Source organism: Myotis lucifugus, unplaced genomic scaffold, assembly GCF_000147115.1.
Source record: "Myotis lucifugus unplaced genomic scaffold, Myoluc2.0 scaffold_137, whole genome shotgun sequence".
In the NCBI taxonomy this organism is placed as follows: domain Eukaryota; kingdom Metazoa; phylum Chordata; class Mammalia; order Chiroptera; family Vespertilionidae; genus Myotis; species Myotis lucifugus.
This window is the reverse complement of record NW_005871185.1, coordinates 3,383,975-3,405,925: the sequence shown is the minus strand read 5'-3', so window position 1 is coordinate 3,405,925 and position 21,951 is coordinate 3,383,975. Positions and strand designations below refer to the sequence as shown.

Below are 21,951 nucleotides of genomic sequence, written 5' to 3'. Positions count from 1 at the left end.
TCTATTCCACAAATGTTCTCTAGTCATCCTAATCTGTTTAGAAAGGTCTCATTTGCCTGTCTGCTAAAAAGAGGCAATTTTCTAGTAACTTAGCTTATTAGTGGGTTCTTGAAATTTGGTTGTTAAAATCTCTCATAAATGCCCTAAACCAGTTTGGCTCAGTGGATAGAGCGTCAGCCTGCGGACTGAAGGGTCCCAGGTTCGATTCCGGTCAAGGGCATATACCTTGGTTGCAGGCACATCCCCAGTAGGAAGTGTGCAGGAGGCAGCTGATCAATGTTTCTCTCTCATCGATGTTTCTAACTCTCTGTCCCTCTCCCTTCCTCTCTGTAAAAAATCAATAAAATATATATTTAAAAAAATCTCTCATAATACTTGAACTACAATATAATTGCCTAACAGTAATGTAATATTAGCAATTTCTTTTTATAATTTGAATTTATTTATTATAGATCTCATTTTTTAAAGTGCTAATAAAAGTATTGCCTATATCAATTTTTATAACACTAGACTTAAAATCTGACACTTAAAAATCTTACTATAGTTAGTAGATACTATTTGATAAGATTTTCTTAGGTTTTTCTATGCCTAAAATTTCTTTACTAGGGAGAATGAAGCAAATTGTCTGTAGGTTTGATAAATGGATTTCCCCCCCCCCCTTTCTAGTGGAGAGGCATAGGAAGAAGAAAATCAATGCTGGGATTAACAGAATAGGAGAGCTGATCCCATGTTCCCCTGCGCTGAAGCAGGTAAGAAATACCCTTATTTTTATCCATAACTTGTGTACAGATAATCCCCCGTTGTTTCAAAGGTTATTCTTGTTCCCTGTCATGAATAGTTTTTTGGAGTTAATAATTGTCTCATAATTTTTCATTTTCTTAAGTTTCTGTATGGCTATATTTAATTCTTCCCACAATCTTCTAGTACAGTTTCTACATGATCAAATGAACCATATCATTTCTAGATCTTTAAAATCTTAAATTATTCAGTCCCATGATTACATGTATACTAGTATGTATGCAACTGTATTTACTAGGCATTTCTTTTATTTTCTCCAATCATGTTCTTTACTATCTTAAATTCTTACCTAGAATCTTCTAAGGATCTCTTCTTTATTTTGTTCTCCATACCTTATCAGCCTCTACTAAAATCTCAGCTTATTTAAGCTGACAGTTTTCTCTAAGTTTTTTGTTTCTTCTGATAATGAGGATAAAGCCTGCTCACTGAAATCAAAACAGTAAAAATGGAAACAATATGGAAGGCATAAAAAGTTTAAAAAATAAATAGAATACTGCCAACAATTAAAAAAATCTTAAAAAATAAGTTAAATAAATAAATTGACATCCTACACTCAAGTTATAATCACTGCTAAAACTTGTTACACATCTTTTTATACATTGCTTTGTGAATATGTCTGTGTAGTTTCACAACCTGCTTTGTATTTTCACTCAGTGGTACATAGTAGACTTAGCTGTAGATAGACACCTTTCCTCATGTGTTGTAACATTTTACTGGTTATATAGTATTCCATTGTAATGGGATATCATCATTTGACTTAGCCTTTTTTGAATTAATTTCTTTTGTATTATAGTATTTCATGGTTTTTATTAGCATTTCCCTGAATCGAAAGAGGTTTTAAACTAGTTTGAAAAACTATTTTTCTTTTTTACATTTTAAATGAGTATTTGTATATACTCTTTTTTTATGTAGTGCCTATTCTAGTTTTTGACCCATTTTTCTAGTGGGTTTTCTTTTTTTAAAAAATTGTATTAAGTTTATTGGGGTGACCATTGGTTAATACAGCTATATATTTAATTAAATTAATAGATTCAACAGTTAATATATACACAGCAAATAGCACCAAAAAGCTTAAAACAACAACAGACATTGGTCTCCTGCCTACTACTTCCCAATTCTAATGTAGCTCCTTAGAGGCAGTCATTCTCAACTGTTTCTTCTGGTATTTACCTTTCTATTTCAAAGTAACATGCTTATATTATTATATCTTATTTTACATTTTGTATATTGTCCATTAACTTCCTCTTATGCTTTTCCCTTGGCTTTCCCTTGAGTAATCCAATGTAATTCTACCATAACTTTTGATTAAATTGGCATTCAGTTTTTATGTTATGAAGACGGTCTAAATATTGTGTATGGTTGAGTCAAGGAGTATACTATATTATGTTTCATTTCGCATGCAACTTTTTTTGAGTTAATAATTGCCTCATTATTTCACATTTGCTTAATTTTCTATATACCTCTCTTTAATTTTTCCACACTTCCAACAGTCTCTTAATACAGTTTCTACCTGGTCAAATGTACCACATAATTTCTTTTTACCTTTTTTTTCCTTTGAGACTATACTTCTGGAGCCCTCTACCCTTTCTTTTCTATCTCAATTGGTTGGTCTCCTTTAACTCTTCTGTTTTAATTTCAGCAGCAAAACACTCACCTCTACTGAAACAGGTGGATAAGGAAAACATACATTTATATAAAGAACTGAGTGTAATATTCTAAGCAAATCCTATATAATAAAAGAGAAACATGTAAATTGACCGTTCTCATAATTACTGCTCTCATATTTTTAATTTCCAAGAGTCTTTTTTCTTACTCTTTTTGTTTCTTTTCATGCCACATGTTTGTTTCATGGAGATAATATCATCTCATCTATGAGAATGTTACAGGGTTTTTAAAAAATATTTTCTGTGTTAACTTTGTATCTTCTGATTTTTTTTTTTGTTTTTTTAGTTAATCCTCACCTGAGGATATTTTTCCATTAACTTTTAGAGAGAATGGAAGGGCGAGGGAGAGATAGAAACATCGATGTGAGAGAGACATAGATTGGTTGCCCCCTCCTGCACATGCCCCGACCAGGGCCAGGGATTGAACTTGCCTTTGACCAGAATCAAACCCGGATCCTTCAGTCCTCGGGCCAGTGCTCTATCAACTGAGCCAAACACTCGAGGGCCCGATTTCCCATTTTTACCACCACCTCCTTAACCTTTTACTTGGCTAGTATTATGGAGAAAAAAGATGCTTACATATTTTCCAGTATCAAGTATCATTTTTATAAACTTTCAGTACCTATGATAGATTAGGAACCTCTACGAATGTTTGTCTTTCTGTTTGGAGACTTTCCTGAAATGTTTAGTGATACTTAGTTGTTTTTTCATATTTGAGAATGAGACATTAAAAAGCTGATTGGCTAAGCTTGTCTGTTGGTAGCTCTGAGTGTTGAGTGATTAGTTGGTGAACGAGTGTTGTTGTTGTGAAACTCAAAAATATCAGTATTTGTTGCTTTTTTTGTTTGTTTTGGGGGTAGCTATTAAATTTTTTTTCCAGAGCAGAATTCTTGAGCCCTGTACCTAGGAGTGGGAACGGTCGGAAGAGCGTGAGGCTAGTTGCTATTATTCTGGAAGCTGAGTCAGGGAAGTGAGTGCTTTAGGAGGCGGTTTGACTTCACTCCGGTTTTCACTCAGGAGCCTCATAGTGTGTTCACTTCTGTGCCAAGTATCCCTGAGGCTGAAATTCTCTGGTTACATTTCACAGAAAACAAACTTGTCTCCGGTGGTTGGGGCAGAAAGGGGAAGTCATCCAGCTGCGTGGGGATTGGTTCTTATTACTGCATAAGAAGAGTCCTTCCACCAGCCTCCCAGTTTTATCCCCATACCTTTCACCCCACCTTCGTGGTCACGGAAGCGCCCAGTCCTGAACCTCCCGGGCTGTGGCAGGGAGGCCCGGATCAGTTTGCTTCTTCTCCACACTGTCCCCTTAGGAAGGTCTTTCACTTAACTTTCTTTTCATTCTCCCCTCCAGGGTGGTACTTAGTCTTGCATAAATGTTTTTTAGTCTTCTTAAAAACACACTTTCAGTTTCTTTAACAAATAGCAAACTTAAGGGCAGACACTATGTCCTCTGACTGTTTTTCTTCCTCTACATCTCAATGTATATAGTAGCTGCTCAGTAAATATTTGTGTTTGCCTAGTAAAATCTTATTTTCCTGCTCTTGGCTTTCATTCCTATGAGTGTCTCTGAAAGGAAACCATAATCATTTTAATTTCCTCGGTGTCTTAGACTGTGCAATGGAAATCAATCTTTGGCTCCCAGAAGCTGAATAGATTAAGATTTCCTGCATTATTGCTGCATGTCTCCACCCCCATCTGAAGTAGAGAGGCAGAAAATGGGCACTGTAAGGCTCTGCCTTTGTCTCAGCTCTTTTTTGTTGTTGTTGTTGTTAATCCTCACCTGAGGATATTTTTTCCATTGATTTCTAGAGAGAGAGGAAGGGAGGGGTAGAGACACAGAGAGAGTAATATCTATATAAGAGAGACCCATCAATTGGTTGCCTCCCACATACACCCCGACCGGGGCTGGGGATGAGCCTGCAACTGAGATATGTGCCCTTAACTGGAATCGAACCTGTGACCCTTTAGTCTGAGGGCCAATGCTGTAACCACTGAGAAAAACTGGCTAGGGCTGTCTCGACGTTTGAGTTAAGAAAGGACAATATCAGTTTTCTCTCTCAAAAGTGTTTCCTGGGTTACTTTGGTTTTTTGGGGGACTCAGTCTAAGGAACCCAGAATTGTAACTTGCTGAACCAAAGCACTAAATCACCAATTTCTGCATGAAAAGAGTTGTCTGGTAAAGTACTGGAGATATTTAATAATGTGCACATGGGAGTAGGAGTTAAACATGCACTGCAACATTTAAAAAATTATTTTTCAAAAAGATGTAACTTTATAATTAAAGATTTTTGGTCTTTCATTTGCACATTTTTCTGTTAGTCTTGAGCAAGGTTTTCCCTACCTGCATAAAAGACCAGATCTTACAGATTTCTGACTGTTTTTGTAAGTGGCCAGGTTACAGCCTGTCTGTTCTGATGGGTAGGTAGAAAAAAAACTATAAAGACCCACCAAGGTGATACTGGATTTGGTACCTATTGTGAAGAGAACCAAGATGAAAACATCTAAGTCGGGACCCCAGCCATGGTGCTGAGTAGAGAAACACCAGCTAGTTATCAAGACTGGCTGTTCTTTGACTAGCCAGTGTTGCTCAGTGGTTGAGCATCGACCTATAAACCAGGAGGTCACGGTTTGATTCTCCTTGATTCCTAGTCAGGGCACATGCCCGGTAGGAGGTATGCAAGAGGCAGCCAGTCAATGATTCTCTCATCATTGGTGTTTCTATCTCTCCCTTCCTCTCTGAAATCAATAAAAATACCTTTTTAAAAAACTGTTCTCAAAAATAAATAAATAAATAAAAAATTATTTTTAATAGCTGCAACATTTTTAATAGCTGAAGAATAAAAAACTGAAATGCCTCTTATACAGCTTAAATATTTATTAGTAATAGATAAAATAAATACAGCATTCAGAAGGTGTAACGTAGATACAGAAACCTAAATGCTATATAAAAGTGTCTCCAAGGGCCGAAACCGGTTTGGCTCAGTGGATAGAGCGTCGGCCTGCGGACTGAAAGGTTCCAGGTTCGATTCCGGTCAAGGGCATGTACCTGGGTTGCGGGCACATCCCCAGTAGATGTGCAAGAGGCAGCTGATAGATGTTTCTCTCTCATCGATGTTTCTAACTCTCTCTCTCCCTTCCTCTCTGTAAAAAATCAATAAAATATATTAAAAAAAAAAAGTATCTCCAAGGTATATTTTTAAATTTAAAAATAAAGTAACTTACTCTTTATAGTATCCTTCTATCTGGATTTAAACACACACACACACACACATACACACACACACACACACACAAACGGGCATAGAACATTTTGGAAGGGTATACAAGTCACTTTATAGTGGTGGCCTCTGGAAAAGGGTCTGGAAGGTTAAAGCCAAAAGAAATAATAGCTTTCATTATATATCCCTTTAGATTGTTTAAATTTTTTTTGCTATATGCACATATTGTGTTTTCAATTTTTAAAATTATTAATTAAGAATAAAGCAGCACTTTGACATAAAATACAATCTTTTCAAAAAGCTTAGGAATGAAATATACTGGGAGCATGACTCCAAAACTCAGTCAAGTAACTTTGTAGTTCTGGCTGACAGAGTAAAGAATAACATGAAATTTAATTTAAAGTCTTTAAATGGTCTTTAAGGCCCTCATTGGCCTCTTCTTTTACTACTCTTCTCCTATGTACTTTAGTCGGCTCATCTCCTTACTGTTTCTCCAACACGCCAAGCACAGCTCTGCCTGAGAGCCTTTGCTCTTACTGATCCTGCTACCTGAACCCTCTTCCTCCTGATACCTTTAAGGCATATACTTTTTGTACCTCCTTCATGTTTGTACTTAAATGTTGCCTTACAGCCCTAGTGGTTTGGCTCAGTGGATAAGAGTGTCAACCTGAGGACTGAAGTGTTCTGGGTTCTATTCCGGTCAAGGGCACGTGCCGCTGTGTCAGGCTCGATCCCTGGCCCAGGTCGTGGAGAATGTGGGAGGCAACCAATCAATGTCTCTCTCACACTGATGTTTCTCTCTCTATCTCTCCCCCTCCCTTCCACTCTGTCTAAAAATTAATGGAAAAATATCCTTGGGTGTGGATTTAAAAAAAAGAAAGTTACCTTACAGAGAGGCCTTCCTCAGCCTCTCTATACAAAATAGATTATAACAGAGTGTCTTAGTCATTTGGGGCTGCTATAAGACAATTATCATAGACTGGGTGGCTTAAACAACCAAAATTTATTTCTCACAGTTCTAGAGGATGGGAAGTCCAAGATCAAGGTACTAGCCCAGCCGTGGGCAAACTATGGCCCGTTTGAAATGAATAAAACTAAAAAAAAAAAGACCGTACCCTTTTATGTAATGATGTTTACTTTGAATTTATATTAGTTCACACAAACACTCCATCCATGCTTTTGTTCCGGCCCTCTGGTCCAGTTTAAGAACCCATTGTGGCCCTCGAGTCAAAAAGTTTGCCCACCCCTGTACTAGCCAGTTCAGTTCCTGGTGTGGGCTTTCTTCCTCACTACGTCCTCACATGACACAGAGAGAGAGCACTTACCTCCCTCATGTTTTCTTCTAAGGGCATCTCATATGAAGAGACTACCCTCATGACCTAATTATCTCCCAAAGGCCCAATCACCGGATACCATCACAGCAGGGATTAGAGTTTCAACATGAATTGTGGGGGGACACAAACATTCAGTCCATACACAGAGTAACCTCTGCCATCTCTCTGGCCGCTTCTTACTCTGCTCTATTTTTTCCCCCCACAGCATTTTATTCATATATATGTATAAAATTCCTCAAATTCAGGAACTTTTTCTGTTTTGTTTTTAATATCCCTAGTGCCTAGTACAGAGCCTGACACATAGTTGATGCTCAATAAATACTTAGTAAATGAAAGATAAATAGTAGAAGCTTTTGAATATTGGTGAATTTAAAACATTTTTCAAGATACATATCACATATCCTATGTAATAACAGCCTAATATGCTAAGTGTCTGACTGTTCGTTCGACCAGTTGCTACGATGCACACTGACCACTAGGGGGCAGATGCTCTGACTGGTAGGTTAGCTTGCTGCTGGGGTCTGGCTAATTGGGACTGGGCGAGACAGGCCAGACACGCCCTGGAGCCCTCCTGTGGTCCCTCCCCGGCCCCAGTTGTGCACTGGTCGGGTCCCTTGGCCTGGCCTGTGCCCTCTTGCAATCTGGGACCCCTCGGGGGATGTTGGAGAGCTGGTTTTGGCCCAGTCCCCGCAGGCCAGGCCGAAGGACCCCACCAGTGTATGAATCCATGCACCAGGCCTCTAGTATATGATAAAACCAACACTTTAAGTTTCTTTGGCAAGGTCTTAAAATGAAGACCTTTTAAATGGTTAATTTTCTTTGGCAGAGCAAGAATATGATCCTGGACCAAGCCTTTAAATATATAACAGAATTGAAAAGGCAAAATGATGAATTCCTGCTTAACGGAGGAAATAATGAACAAGGTAAATATTTTTTCTTTTTGTTTTTTTCCCCCCAGTGTTTAGACCTTTGCATCACAGTGCAAATTATGTTAGGATACAGAAGGCTTTTTGCCCACAAACATTATTAAGACCATGCATTCAGTGGATCTGGGAGAATAGTGTTGCAGATAAATTCATCTTAGTGAGCAATTCTAAATCTTGCAGGCATACATAACTTTGATTTTGGACTTGTCTGTACTTTTCATGTTTGCTTAACTCATGATATAAGTAATGCTGGATCTCCTTTATTCTAGTTGAATCATCCAACTAGGAGGAGCTTATAAGAGGATATAGAGGGATCCTGCTCAGTATAACTTAAAAACAAGATAAAGATATACCTGTGCCAAAACTTAACTGTGAATTTGCTCAAAAGGCCAAACCCTCAGTTCATGATTGTTTATATTACATGTAATGTGCACATCAGACTGCCTGATCATTTAGTAATATTTGATCTTGCTCTGGCTGGTTTGGCTCAGTGGATAGAGTGTTGGCCTGGGGACTGAAGGGTCCTGGGTTCGATTCCAGTCAAGGGCACATGCCTGGGTTGCAGGCTTGATCCCTAGTGGGGAGCATGCAGGAGGCAGCCAATCAATGTCTCTCTCATCATTGATGTTTCTATCTCTCTCCCCCTTTCCCCTTCCTCTCTGAAATCAATAAAAATACATTTAAAAAATAATATTTGATCTTTAGATAGAGGTGAGTCTTTCTATGTTATCAAATGAACCTCTTTTTCCACTTGAACTGGAGAATGGGTTTCCTTATAACAGCTGAACAGAAGAATATCACAGGCAAGTATAAAGCTCAGAGTGGTAGGCCACTGACAAGAGGAGAGAGAGAATTTCCTGTGACACCTCAGAAGGTCACATTTAAAGGAGAGAAACAAAGGCAGAATTTGTGGAGGTGGGGCAATGCTGGGCTGTTTATAAGAAGCGGGAAGGATATTGGAGACCATACTTGAAGGTTAGCTTCAGAATTTCAATTAGATAACAACTTATCCCCTCAACTAGCTCAGTTATCTTTATGGCCCAGGCCCTGGTTATGATGCTGTCAGGTAGTTAGATATATAATATATGTTTGGTACCCGTTTTGAGGCATCCTATAAAATGATTTGTAGACTTTTCTAGTGAGAGCTTCTTTGATTTCACAGCCCAGAGGCTGAAGCAGTCAAGTTACCTTAGGAAAAAGGGAAATTATTGAAAAAATACACGTTGCATGAGGCCCAGGAAAAGCTGAACAGCCAGGCCAGGGGTCGGAGCAGCAAAGGAGGCAGCTTCAGTGTGACTACTTGTCATCTCCGTCATCATCCTTTCTTTGGTGCTTTTTTGTATATCTGCTCTCTCTTCTTCTCCCAACAGTTTCCTCCACATACTCACGGTCCACATGACAATCTAGAACAGTGGTCAGAGCAGTGGTCTTGGGAGTCAGGGCACCTGGGTTTGTGTCCTGGTTTCATTTATCACTTAATTTCTCCAAGTTTCAATTTCCTTATCTTAAAATGAGGATAATTATAGCATCTATCTGGTTGACTTTAGATAAATTATATAACTACTCTGAGCCTGTTTCTCACATCTGAGAATGAAGACGACAGTAGGTAGTTCCCATCTCATGGTTGTTATGAAGATTAAAAGAGATAATTCTGGCAAAGCACTTGAAGTCTGGGACTTCAAGTAAATGCTTGATAAATATTATGTTATGATTGTTGTTATTGTTATTAAATGAGACAGTGAATGAAAAGTCCCAGGCATATAGTAAGTGTGCAGTAAGTGAGAACAACCATTATTATTTGGTCTATAATAATTATTTTTAAATTTCTAATGTCCATGGCACATTGACATCTTTTTCCTGTGTCTCTTAGTTTAAATATCCAAGGAAATAATTTTCTAGTCTCAGCTCATCCTTGTCAGGACAGACTGTTCATTTCAGGCTACCTCATAGGGCATTGGCCTTGAGGATTGGCTGCCTTTGTACCAAGAGTACCCCTGAGGCAAGACAGGTAGGGATATACGGGTCACAGAGCATAAATAGCAGCAGCCCAGGTTGCCCCGTTAGTAGGATCCAAGGGTGAGGCTGTCTTCCTTAGAAAGGAACAGGGGTGTGACAGACATCTCCATTACTCAGTAGGGTAACATACATCGTCCCTGCCAAGGAAAATGCAAGTTCCATTGTTGACGTTTTCCTCCATGTTCTGTCACTTTGTTTCTTACATGTTCTACTTGTTCTCTGTTGTTTCAATGGGTAAATTAGAAACGAGTTTAATGCCATTTATAAAAGAGACAATTACCACCATAAGTAATGTTAGCTGTTGTAGCATTTAATGCTGTGATATTGATATTCACTGTTATTTTCCTAGCATGTTACCATGATATCAGTATGTCTCCCTTGCTTTACCTTTGTAGCTGCCCCATTGGGAATTTTTGAATTGGGGATTTTAAGATTTCTACATTATGAGTAATTTTTAAAAAAATTATTATTTTTTATTTCAGAAAGGAAGGGAGAGGGAGAGAGAGAAACATCAATGATGAGTGAGAATTATTGATCAACTACCTCTTGCATACCCCTTATTGGGCATCAAGCCCACAACCCAGACCTGTGCCTCGACTGGGAATAGAGACCTCCTGGTTCATAGGTTGATGTCCAACCACTGAGCCACACCAGCTGGGCTTTTGAGTAATTTTTGACCTTTGAGTTGTTTACCTTTAAAGATATATACTTTTATTTATTTATTTTTTAAAAATATATCTTATTGATTTTTTACAGAGAGGAAGGGAGAGAGAGATAGAGAGTTAGAAACATCGATGAGAGAGAAACATCGATCAGCTGCCTCCTTCACACCCCCTACTCGGGATGTGCCCGCAACCAAGGTACATGCCCTTGACTGGAATCGAACCTGGGACCTTTCAGTCCGCAGGCCGATGCTCTATCCACTGAGCCAAACCAGCTAGGGCTAAAGATATATACTTTTATTTTTTATTTTTATTTTTTAAAATATATTTTATTGATTTTTCACAGAGAGGAAGGGAGAGAGATAGAGAGCTAGAAACATCGATGAGAGAGGAACATCGATCAGCCGCCTCCTGCACATCCCCCACCGGGGATGTGCCCACAACCCAGGTACATGCCCTTGACCGGAATCGAACCTGGGACCCTTCAGTCCACAGGCTGACGCTCTATCCACTGAGCCAAACCAGTTTCGGCTAGATATATACTTTTAAAAGATGGGATAGAAGTTTGAGATACCATTCTAAAAAGAAGAAAGAACTTGTATTAGGAAATAGCTGAAGATTTTCAGTTGAGGTATTTAGAATGCTAGAATTAGATTTCAGTAGTTTTAGTACACAGTTCTTAAATTATTGTAAATATTGATGTTTACAGGTAATTGTTTCATTTTTAATATTGTAGCTGAAGAAATTAAAAAGCTTCGTAAACAATTGGAAGAAATTCAAAAAGAAAACGGCCGATATATTGAATTACTGAAAGCAAATGACATATGCTTATATGATGATCCCACAATCCACTGGAAAGGAAATCTTAAAAACTCAAAGGTCTCTGTTGTTATTCCCAGTGACCAGATTCAGAAAAATATTATTGTTTATTCCAATGGGAGTCAGCCTGGTGGCAACAGCCAGGGAGCAGCTGTTCAGGGGATAACCTTTAATGTTGGCCATAATTTACAAAAGCAAACCGCCAATGTGGTGCCAGTGCAGAGGACTTGCAATCTTGTGACTCCTGTGTCTATTTCTGGAGTTTACCCTTCTGAAAACAAGCCATGGCATCAGACCACAGTTTCTGCATTGGCTGCCAACCAGCCTGTTCCTCTTTGTCTTCCGGCTACCATTCCTGCTCAAAATATTCTCAAGCTTGCCACCTCCAAAAGCGATTCACGTGTGCTTGGTGCCACCAGGGGCTCATTGGTTGCTGTTCCCATAGGACCTGAACCTTGCCAACATCGGTCCTTGCACACAAGTGTAAATGATCAAAATTCTTCTGAAAATAAGAACGGGAAAGAGAATCCTAAATTATTGAAAAAAACAGTCCCTTGTGCCACAAGCGTCCCCTCCAGCTCCTCAGCAACTACCACTAAAGTGAACCCTGGAGACAAGTCTTGCCTGAGCACACAGGATTTGAGAAGTGATTTTCAAACCACCTTTGTTGTTTCAGTTACCACCACAGTCTGCTCCCAGCCTCCCAGATCTGCAGGTGATCCCGGTCCAGTGAGCATTAGCAAGGGTGCAGACTCCGCAAGCGTTACTGCAGTGGTGGCCCCATCTGTCCCTGGAGGAGGGAAGACCACTGCTCCTGTGAGCAGTCCTTCTGCAAACCCTTTGGATAATGGTTGGACTCTTTCTTGTTCTTTGCCTTCTTCAGCTGTTAGTGCTTCAGATTTGAAAAACATTAATAGCCTTACTCGAATTTCCTCATCTGGAAACACGCAGACAACGTGGACTACTTTGCAACTGGCAGGAAACACTATTCAGCCCTTAAGCCAGACACCATCTTCTGCTGTGACTCCAGTATTAAATGAGTCTGGTACTAGCCCCACCACAAGCAAGCACGGTAGACATATGGCTACAAGCATCAACTTGAATAATTCCTTTCCAGCAGATGGGCAGCCAGTTGAGCAAGTAGTTGTAACCTTGCCTTCTTGTCCATCGTTACCTATGCAGCCAGTTATTGCCCAGCCACAAGTTAAATCTCAGACTCCCCCAAATATCCTCCCATTGAATTCAGCAATGCAAGTGATTCAGATGGCTCAGCCAGTAGGGACAGCTGTTAAAGCAGCTCCAGCTAATCAAAACGTTATCATTCTTCAGCCACCCAGCACCACTCCATGCCCAACAGTGATGAGGGCAGAGGTTCCCAACCCAACTGTAGGTCAACAGATAGTAATCATACAGGCAGCTAATCAGAATCCTTTGCCACTCCTCTCAGCTCCACCTCCTGGTTCTGTTCGACTCCCTGTCAATGGAGCCAATGCTATAATAGGGTCTAATTCTGTGCAAAATGTTCCGACTCCACAAACTTTTGGTGGAAAGCATCTTGTCCACATATTACCAAGACCTTCATCTTTATCAACATCTAATTCAACACAAACTTTTTCTGTTACCATGTCGAACCAACAACAGCCTCAAACCATTTCTTTAAATGGACAGCTTTTTGCTTTGCAGCCTGTGATGTCTTCATCAGGAACTACAAACCAAAACCCTATGCAAATTATTCAACCCACCACCAGCGAAGATCCAAATACTAATGTTGCCCTGAACACATTTGGCGCTTTGGCCAGCCTCAATCAAAGCATATCACAAATGGCTGGGCAAAGCTGTGTACAATTGTCTATTAGCCAGCCTGGCAATCCCCAAACTACTGCAAGTAGTCAAACCACCCCAGCTAACTGTGCTTCATTAACAGCAACTGTAGCATCTCCCATGACAACAGATACTTCAGCCACACTACCCAGTACTTATAATCTAGTGACTACTCCCTCAGTGAACACTGTAGCTTGTTTGCCTAACGTGAAGTCAAAAAGGTTGAATAAGAAGCCAGGTGTCAAGAAACACTTAGCAGCTAACAAGTCAGCATGCCCCCTGAATCCAGTCAGCAATGTGGGCCAGGTGGACTGCCCCAGTACTGAAGGCTCAGCAGAGCCACCATGTAATGATGGACTGCTGGAAAGCCCCCCTCTTGTGGTGCCATCTGTCACTATGTCCCAGGCAGAGAGTACTGTGAGTGTTTCTGGTTCACCTTCTTTGGATGTTCCGAATTCGGAATCGGTGATACCTGAGTCTGTACCCAAATCTAAGTCAGCAGAAGAGTCTAACTCACCCTGTCAAGAATCTATAACAAGTGAACATTTTGTGGTGGCCCCAGCAAAATCCAAAGATTCTGTCCCCATAGTGCAACGAGAGACTTCTCAGGATAAGCCACCAACTAGTTTAGCATTGTCTGATGCTCCCAAATTTGGTACTTCAGCCAACGTGTTGATTCCATCTCCAAATGATCCCCATGTTTTGGTTTCTCAGGTTTCTGGTTCATCATCTACCACAAGCACTACAAGTACTGACTGTGTTTCTGAGGTAGAAATCATTGCTGAACCTTGCGGAGTTGAGCAAGATTCATCAGATAGAATGCAAACTACAGGTCTCTTAAAGGAGCAAGGTTTAACTGCATTGCTGTCTGGTCTTGCTAAAGAAAAAGACCCTCAGAAATCATCTCTTTCAGTCCAGGTGGACCATCCTGACTTTTCTTCAGAAAATTCTAAAATAATTGATTCAAGTATTGATTTGCATTCCAAACAGGAGCTGTTACTGATGAACAGTGATGATAGAGATCCAGGACAGCATCATTCCTGCATCCCTGATCAGGAGATTATTCATGGCTCCTTGCTTACCAGTAGGCAGGCTGACTCTCCCATGTCAACCAGCTCGGGCAGTAGTCGTAGTTTTTCAGTTGCATCCATGCTTCCTGAAACAACTAGAGAAGATGTCACCAGCAATGTAACAACTAATACGTGTGACAGCTGTACCTTTGTAGAGCAAACTGATATAGTCGCTCTTGCAGCAAGAGCTATTTTTGACCAGGAAAACCTTGAGAAAGGAAAAGCTGGTACCCAGGCTGATACAAGGGAAGTTACTTCAAAGCCTTCTGAAGCATCATCTTTAGAGGGAGACCAGCCTTTTAAAACACAGGTCTCTAAAGAGAATAGTCCAGGTCAGGCAGAAGCAACACCAAATGAATTTAGTTCTCAGGATTCAATTGAAGCAACTGTGGATAGGCCCCTTGAAAAACCAAGTTGTTCGGTAGGAATTAAAACATCAAATGCCTCTTTGCAGGTTTCGAATTCTCAGCCACCAAGCATTACCAGTTTAAGTGTGAATAATCTTATTCATCAGAGCAGCATCAGCCATTCTCTTGTCAGCTGTGCTGGATTGTCTCAGACTTCAGAGTCAACAACTGTTTCTGCTACAGTTAATCTGACTGTTTCATCTAGTTCCTATGGCGGTCAGCCTCCTGGACCATCTCTGATGACTGAATATTCTCAAGAACAACTAAGCACTATGACTGGTACTGTACCAACTTCACAGATTCAAGAGCCACTCTTAAAGCCAAGTCATGAAAGCCGTAAAGACTCTGCAAAACGTGCCGTCCAAGATGACCTTCTACTGTCTTCAGTGAAACGTCAAAAACATTGTCAGCCAGCCCCCCTCAGGCTTGAAGGTATGTCCCTGGTTAGCCGAACTCCAGACAGCATTTCTGATCATACTCAAATGATGGTTAGTCAGATCCCTCCCAACTCTTCAAACTCAGTTGTGCCTATTAGCAACCCAGCACATGGAGATGGCCTTACGCGATTATTTCCACCTAGTAACAACTTTGTGGCCCCTGCATTGAGGCAAACTGAAGTTCAGTGCAATTCTCAGCCTTCGGTTGCTGAGCAGCAGCAAACCCAGGCTAGTCAACATCTGCAGGTCCTGCAACAGCATGTTCCAGCTCAAGGGGTATCTCACCTGCATAGTAACCATCTCTACTTAAAGCAGCAGCAGCAGCAGCAGCAACAGCAGCAGCAAGCAGGGCAGTTAAGGGAGAGGCATCACTTATATCAACTGCAGCATCACATACCTCATGCAGAGAGCTCTGTCCACTCTCAGCCCCATAATGTCCACCAACAGAGAACTCTGCAACAGGAAGTTCATATGCAGAAAAAGAGGAATCTTGTTCAGGGCACTCAGGCCTCCCAGCTTTCGTTACAACCGAAGCACCATGGAACTGACCAATCCCGACCCAAGAGTGGTCAGCCACATCCCCACCATCAGCAGATCCAGCAACAGATGCAGCAACACTTTGGAAGCTCCCAGTCAGAAAAGAGTTGTGAAAACCCTTCAACTAGCCGGAACCACCCTAACCATCCCCAAAACCATCTCAATCAAGATATTATGCACCAGCAACAGGAGGTTGGAAGCAGGCAGCAAGGCTCAGGGGTTTCTTCTGAACATGTATCTGCACATAATCCAATGCAGAGGCTCTTGACATCAAGAGGCATAGAGCAGCAGATGGTGTCCCAACCAAGTATTGTGACTAGACCTTCAGACATGACCTGTACTCCACACAGACCAGAGAGAAATAGAGTTTCAAGTTATTCTGCCGAGGCACTCATTGGAAAGACATCTTCTAATTCAGAACAGAGAATGGGTATATCGATTCAGGGTTCTAGAGTTTCAGATCAGCTTGAAATGAGAAGTTATCTTGATGTACCCAGAAATAAGAGTTTGGCCCTTCATAATATGCAGGGTCGTGTGGACCATACTGTTGCCTCAGATATCCGCCTGTCTGATTGTCAGACATTTAAACCAACTGGAGCCATTCAACAGCCCCAGAGTAATTTTGAAGTACAGTCTTCAAGAAATAATGAAATAGGTAACTCTGTATCGTCATTGAGGAGTATGCAGTCTCAGGCTTTTCGAATTAGTCAAAACCCTGGTCCACCACCAATTGACCGCCAAAAGAGATTACCTTATCCACCAGTTCATAGCATCCCAACAGGAAATGCTATCCCACCAAGGGACAGTGAAAATACATGTCATCAAAGTTTCATGCAGAGTTTGCTTGCCCCTCACCTTGGTGATCAGGTCATTGGGAGCCAGAGATCACTCTCAGAACATCAGAGGAATACACAGTGTGGTCCCTCCCCTGCAGTTGAATATAATTGTCCCCCAACTCATGAAAGTGTCCATATTAGAAGAGAGAGTGAGAATCAGAATAGGGAAAGTTGTGACATGCCCCTAGGTGCAATTAACACCAGGAACAGTACCTTGAATATCCCTTTTTCGAGTTCTTCTTCCTCAGGAGATATTCAAGGTCGAAACACAAGTCCCAATGTTTCTGTGCAGAAGTCCAATCCCATGAGGATCACTGACAGTCATGGGACCAAGGGCCACATGAATCCTCCAGTCACAACCAACATGCATGGGGTTGCAAGGCCAGCTTTGCCACATCCATCTGTGTCTCATGGAAATTCTGATCAAGGGCCTCCTGTACGTCAAACTAATTCTTCAGTTCCCCAACGATCAAGGCATCCCTTGCAAGACAGCAGTGGTTCCAAAATTCGTCAACCTGAAAGGAATCGTTCTGGAAATCAAAGGCATAGTAATGTCTTTGATCCGAGTCTTCCCCATCTGCCCCTCTCTGCTAGTGGCAGTATGATTCTTGGACGCCAGCAACCCACTACAGAGAAGAGAGGAAGTATTGTTCGTTTCATGCCTGATAGTCCTCAAGTACCTAATGATAATTCAGCACCTGACCAGCATACACTATCACAAAATTTTGGTTTTCCTTTTATTCCTGAGGGTGGCATGAATCCACCAATAAATGCTAATACTTCTTTCATTCCACAGGTTACTCAGGCTAGCGCCACTAGAACTCCAGCACTCATCCCTGTAGATCCCCAAAATACTCTACCTTCCTTCTATCCCCCGTACTCTCCTGCTCACCCTACACTGTCCAATGATATTTCGATCCCCTATTTTTCGAATCAAATGTTCTCAAATCCTAGCACAGAGAAGGTAAACAGTGGGAGTTTAAATAACCGATTTGGATCAATTTTATCTCCTCCAAGACCTGTTGGTTTTGCTCAACCAAGTTTTCCTCTTCTCCCTGATATGCCACCAATGCACATGCCCAACTCTCACTTATCCAATTTTAATATGACATCTTTGTTTCCAGAAATAGCTACAGCTCTTCCTGATGGCTCAGCAATGTCACCTTTGCTTACAATCGCAAACTCCTCTGCCTCTGACTCTTCCAAGCAGTCCTCAAACCGACCTGCCCACAACATAAGCCATATTTTAGGTCATGACTGCAGTTCAGCTGTTTAAATACTGATAGACTAAGTGTAAATGTCACAGGTGAGATTACAAATGTATTTGTATGTGCATGCACACATACATGCACATGGAGAGAGAATTGTGTGTGTATGTTTTTGTGTTTGCATAATCAATTTGCAGTTCTGAATGTAGGGAAGCTGTATCAGATGATGCGAATACTGGGTTGTCAAAAACAAATTACCTTTCACTTTTAATTGCATGATGCGCTTTTTAAATTTTCCAAGCAGATTCGCATTTTCAAGTTTGATTTGTAATGTTATATTCCCTAAATATTAATTAGCTGGAAGTTGGGGAGATCATCTTGGGGTGTGCTGAATAGTAAGAAGGACCTCGATTTTGAACTTTGTTGTTGAAAATTTGTAAAGTAGTTGAAATAGTTGAGTTGTTAATGCAGATAGTCCCAGAAAACACAATACTCATAACCAAATGCTGGTTGATGTCAGCATCTAGAACAGTTTCTTATCCATGACAGGTATTGAATTAATACAGAATGTATATCCATGGTTAAAGTCAAGCAAATAGGTGAGTTGTTTAATCAGCCTTTATTCCCAAGATTTGGTTTAGGTAGAGGCTTCTTTCTTAATTATAACAATTACGTAGTTATCTGAATTTCATGTTCCGTTCTTCAAATTAGGAAGCCATGTTATCCTTTAATGTGCCAAGATCCTTAAAGATAGAAAGTTAAAAAGGAAAGTACATAGATATTCTCCATGTTGTACTTGCATTTTGCATTAGCCCATAAAGATAAGAACAGTTGTGGAGTTTTGCATGTGTTCAGTTAAAAACTGTTTCATAAGTTGAGTTTTGTTTTTATATTCTCTCTTCATTCTATTTATTGATTTTAAAGTAAATTCTTTTACATTTGTTTAATTGGTAGGGACTGATCAGTAAATAGTGTCTTTGGAATCTACAGAGTTATTTGAGCCCTACTTTTTAAATATTTCTTTGCAAAGTCTTAAGCTCTGTCCTTATTTTCATTTACTGATATTTTTTATTTAAAATATGGCATTGTATATTGCATTATTATCCTTCATAGTAGAATTATAAGAAGATGAATTTGTTCATTATTTTTCCTGATGGCAGATGTGAAATGGTGCTTCAGAAACCGTCTTTATACTAGTATGTCTGTATGTATGTGTGAGTGTGTGTGTATATACCCAGATTTTAAAGTATAAACTGGTGTTTAAAAATAGGCCTACCATCCGAAATTGGGAAATTGAGACCCAAGACCTGCTGAAGTATACAAAAACTTGATGTAGGGGCCTTAAAAAGCCCCACTGAAGTTAATAATAAATCTAAAAAAATGTATGTATATATTCATATATTGAATTTGAAAACTTAAACTAAGTCAACAACGATATATGCTCATATTCTCAAACCCACTACTTTTTGTTGTTATATTCTGCCAAAACTGGATGGAGTGGGAAAGATGCATATAAATTGTTCTGTCTTCTCTGTTAACAAAGTGAACCCAAGAACCAGCATTTTTTTTCCTCCTTAAAAAAGCCTCCTAGGGCTTGGTTAGAGCAGTGACTCCAGTGAATACCTCTTCTAAAGACTCGGCAAAAGGGTCATCTGTGCCTCTTCAACTGTTCTCACCAAACTTTCCCATCCGCTCCTGCTGCTGACTGAAGTAGCCTCCTGGGGGCAAAAATACTGTAAATGAGAAAAGCTTTTGTATTTTTTCCCTTCAAAATGGTCATGGGGAAGAACAGGAGAGCTTCATGAATAAGATTCAGCAAAGCCACAGATAAACGCATCAGTTAAAACTGTTAATTGAGACAAAAATGTGAAATTTATGACTTTTTTTTTAAAATCTTAACTGAGTTTTAAGCTTTAACAGTCAAGTTTTTCTTTGTACTTGAAAAGTCCAGTCTGCCAGTTTCAAGGACAGTTTTCAGTGTGTTTGATTATTTCTTCTTCTTCTTCCTCCTCCTCCTCCTCCTCCTCCTCCTCCTCCTCCTCCTCCTCCTCCTCCTTCTTCTTCTTCTCTCTCTCTCTCTCTCTCTCTCTCTCTCTCTCTCTCTCTCTCTCTCTCACACACACACACACACACACACACACACACACACACACACATTGGCTAGTGAGTTCTGAAGAACTAGGGACTCTTAGATATAATTGGAACTAAGGTAACAAGCTAAGGAGAAGCTCAATTTGAACTCTGATGGAAAGGCCTCAAAGCCTGGAACTTTCAGATCCTTCTCTGTTGCATTGATTGTATTTTTCTGCTCAGCTCTGTTCAGAGGTAGCATTTACATTTCTCAGAGCTTTCATTCCAGGCATGTAACACCTTGATCCTGAATGAGTCTTTATTCCTAATAAGGCTTATTTGACCACCTGAGAAAGGATGTGACCATCTGCAAGTAATTTGGCTCCTGCTTACATGTAGCTCTAATCTTACAGAAATGTGCATATATATGTAAGAGGCCATTTTTCATATGAACTCAATTCTGAAGTGTTCAGAGCATAGTAATCTTATTTGATTTAAAAGCACAAGTGTATGAGATTTATCAGCAGTATTAAGTATTTGATCATTAGAGCTACATGATTTTGGGGTGGATTTTATTTTAATATCTGTTGATCTCTGGATGTAATATTTGACAAAGGATTGACAGAGAACCATAGCCAATTTTGGTTATAGTAAATTTAATGTTATTCTTGGCTCCTAGTATATGACGATAGAATGTAAAACCATTTCCACAAATAATTTTTTAATTTCTGGAAGTACACAAACTTATGTATGAGATGTAATTGAGAATCATTGATTAAATTAGTTTCTCTTTTAGTGTTGCTAATCACATGGAATCAGTTCCAGAAAGTGGTTGTTTCCTCTAAACATTTCACACAGTAACTTCTAACGAGGTGAAAAATTTCAGATTTCTCATCGTGTAATTTTTAATATGTCAATCATGGATAAATTAAATTTGATGTATTTTTTTTCTTTTTTGGTACAAACAGGTTGTTTTGGGATGTTTTATACTACTTCAGGAAATTTATTTTTGTTTTTATTGCAAGACCCTTTGGGGATACCGGAGATGGCACCCTTTATCTAAGTAAGGACTAAGAATTCCAGAGTGACCATGCTTTATAAAATTTTATGTATTAGAACTGTGGAGAGAGAAAAATGAGGAGGGAATGTTTTTTTTTGCAGCAATTTCAGTCACATGTCAGGGTGAACTTCAATGAAGGTCAACTTTTAAAATCAGTCTTTTAAAATACAAAATTATTTAAACAAAATTATTTAAAATTATTTTAAAGATAATTCATTTGCCTTGTTCTTGCCTTCTAACATTAGCCATTTCCTGGAGAGGCTGAAGTTATACTCCAAAAAAAAAAAAAAAAAAAGGGAAGACATTTTAATGGGAGTAAAGTTTTAAAAACTTGAGAAAGGATCAAGACTTACAGATATGCATCTTCTTAGCTGTACCCTTCCTTTGATACATAGGTACCTAGGCTCTTAATTTTTTCCATCTGCTCCATGTCAAACAGGTGGCAGGGAATCTGGTCATTTCCTTAGCATGGTGATTACTCCTTTGCCTTGAAACATTCATTGGGCACACCATCTATTGGGTCAGTGTGTGACAGGAAGTCATACTCCCAAATTAGTGATTCCCAATTCCTGGTTTGGGGAACCACTATGTCTCACACTGTATTAAGGAACAATAAGAATTTTTGAAACAAAAGTAAATAAAAATTGATTTAAGATATTGAATGTGCCATATAGCTCTGTTCCTTATTTAATGAACCATGTTTCCCCCTGTATTCTACACTTCCTGTGTGAGCCTGAGTGTGTTTCTACCAGAGTCTGTGGGGACATCAAATGTAGAGTGAGGCAGTCCAGATTTGCCGGTAAGAAGTGTTGAGGACCTTTTTGGACACAATTTCTAGTTCTGCCCACATGCCTCTTCCCTGGTACTGCACTTTACCTGAAACTGTGCCTCTGGTCCCAAGACCAGCCATTGGAACATATTATTCACTCACTCCTCTTTTATAGCAAAGGACCAGCCAGGATGGTACATGTCAACTAATCAAGCACCGGGAAGACAAGTACAGCTGATGTTTCTCACTATTGCCTTATTCTCTGAGCCATCTTTGATTTCAATCTTGTAAAAAAC

The 21,951-nt window shown here is 39.9% G+C and overlaps 1 protein-coding gene across 3 annotated transcripts in view; it reads left to right on the top strand.

Annotated features, from left to right (window-relative positions):
- Positions 1–21,543, top strand: part of USF3 (upstream transcription factor family member 3) — a 42,157-nt gene extending 20,614 nt beyond the window's left edge. For 2 of the 3 annotated variants that reach the window (XM_006094456.3, XM_023758685.1), the window contains exons 5-7: positions 667–749; positions 7,844–7,940; positions 11,358–21,543. In XM_006094456.3, the coding sequence (XP_006094518.1) occupies positions 667–749; positions 7,844–7,940; positions 11,358–17,824 (6,647 nt within the window). In that variant the 3' untranslated portion in view covers positions 17,825–21,543. The remainder of the gene's footprint in view (positions 1–666; positions 750–7,843; positions 7,941–11,357) is intronic. The other variant, XM_023758686.1, reaches the window with a different exon arrangement.
- Positions 21,544–21,951: the final 408 nt, after the last annotated feature.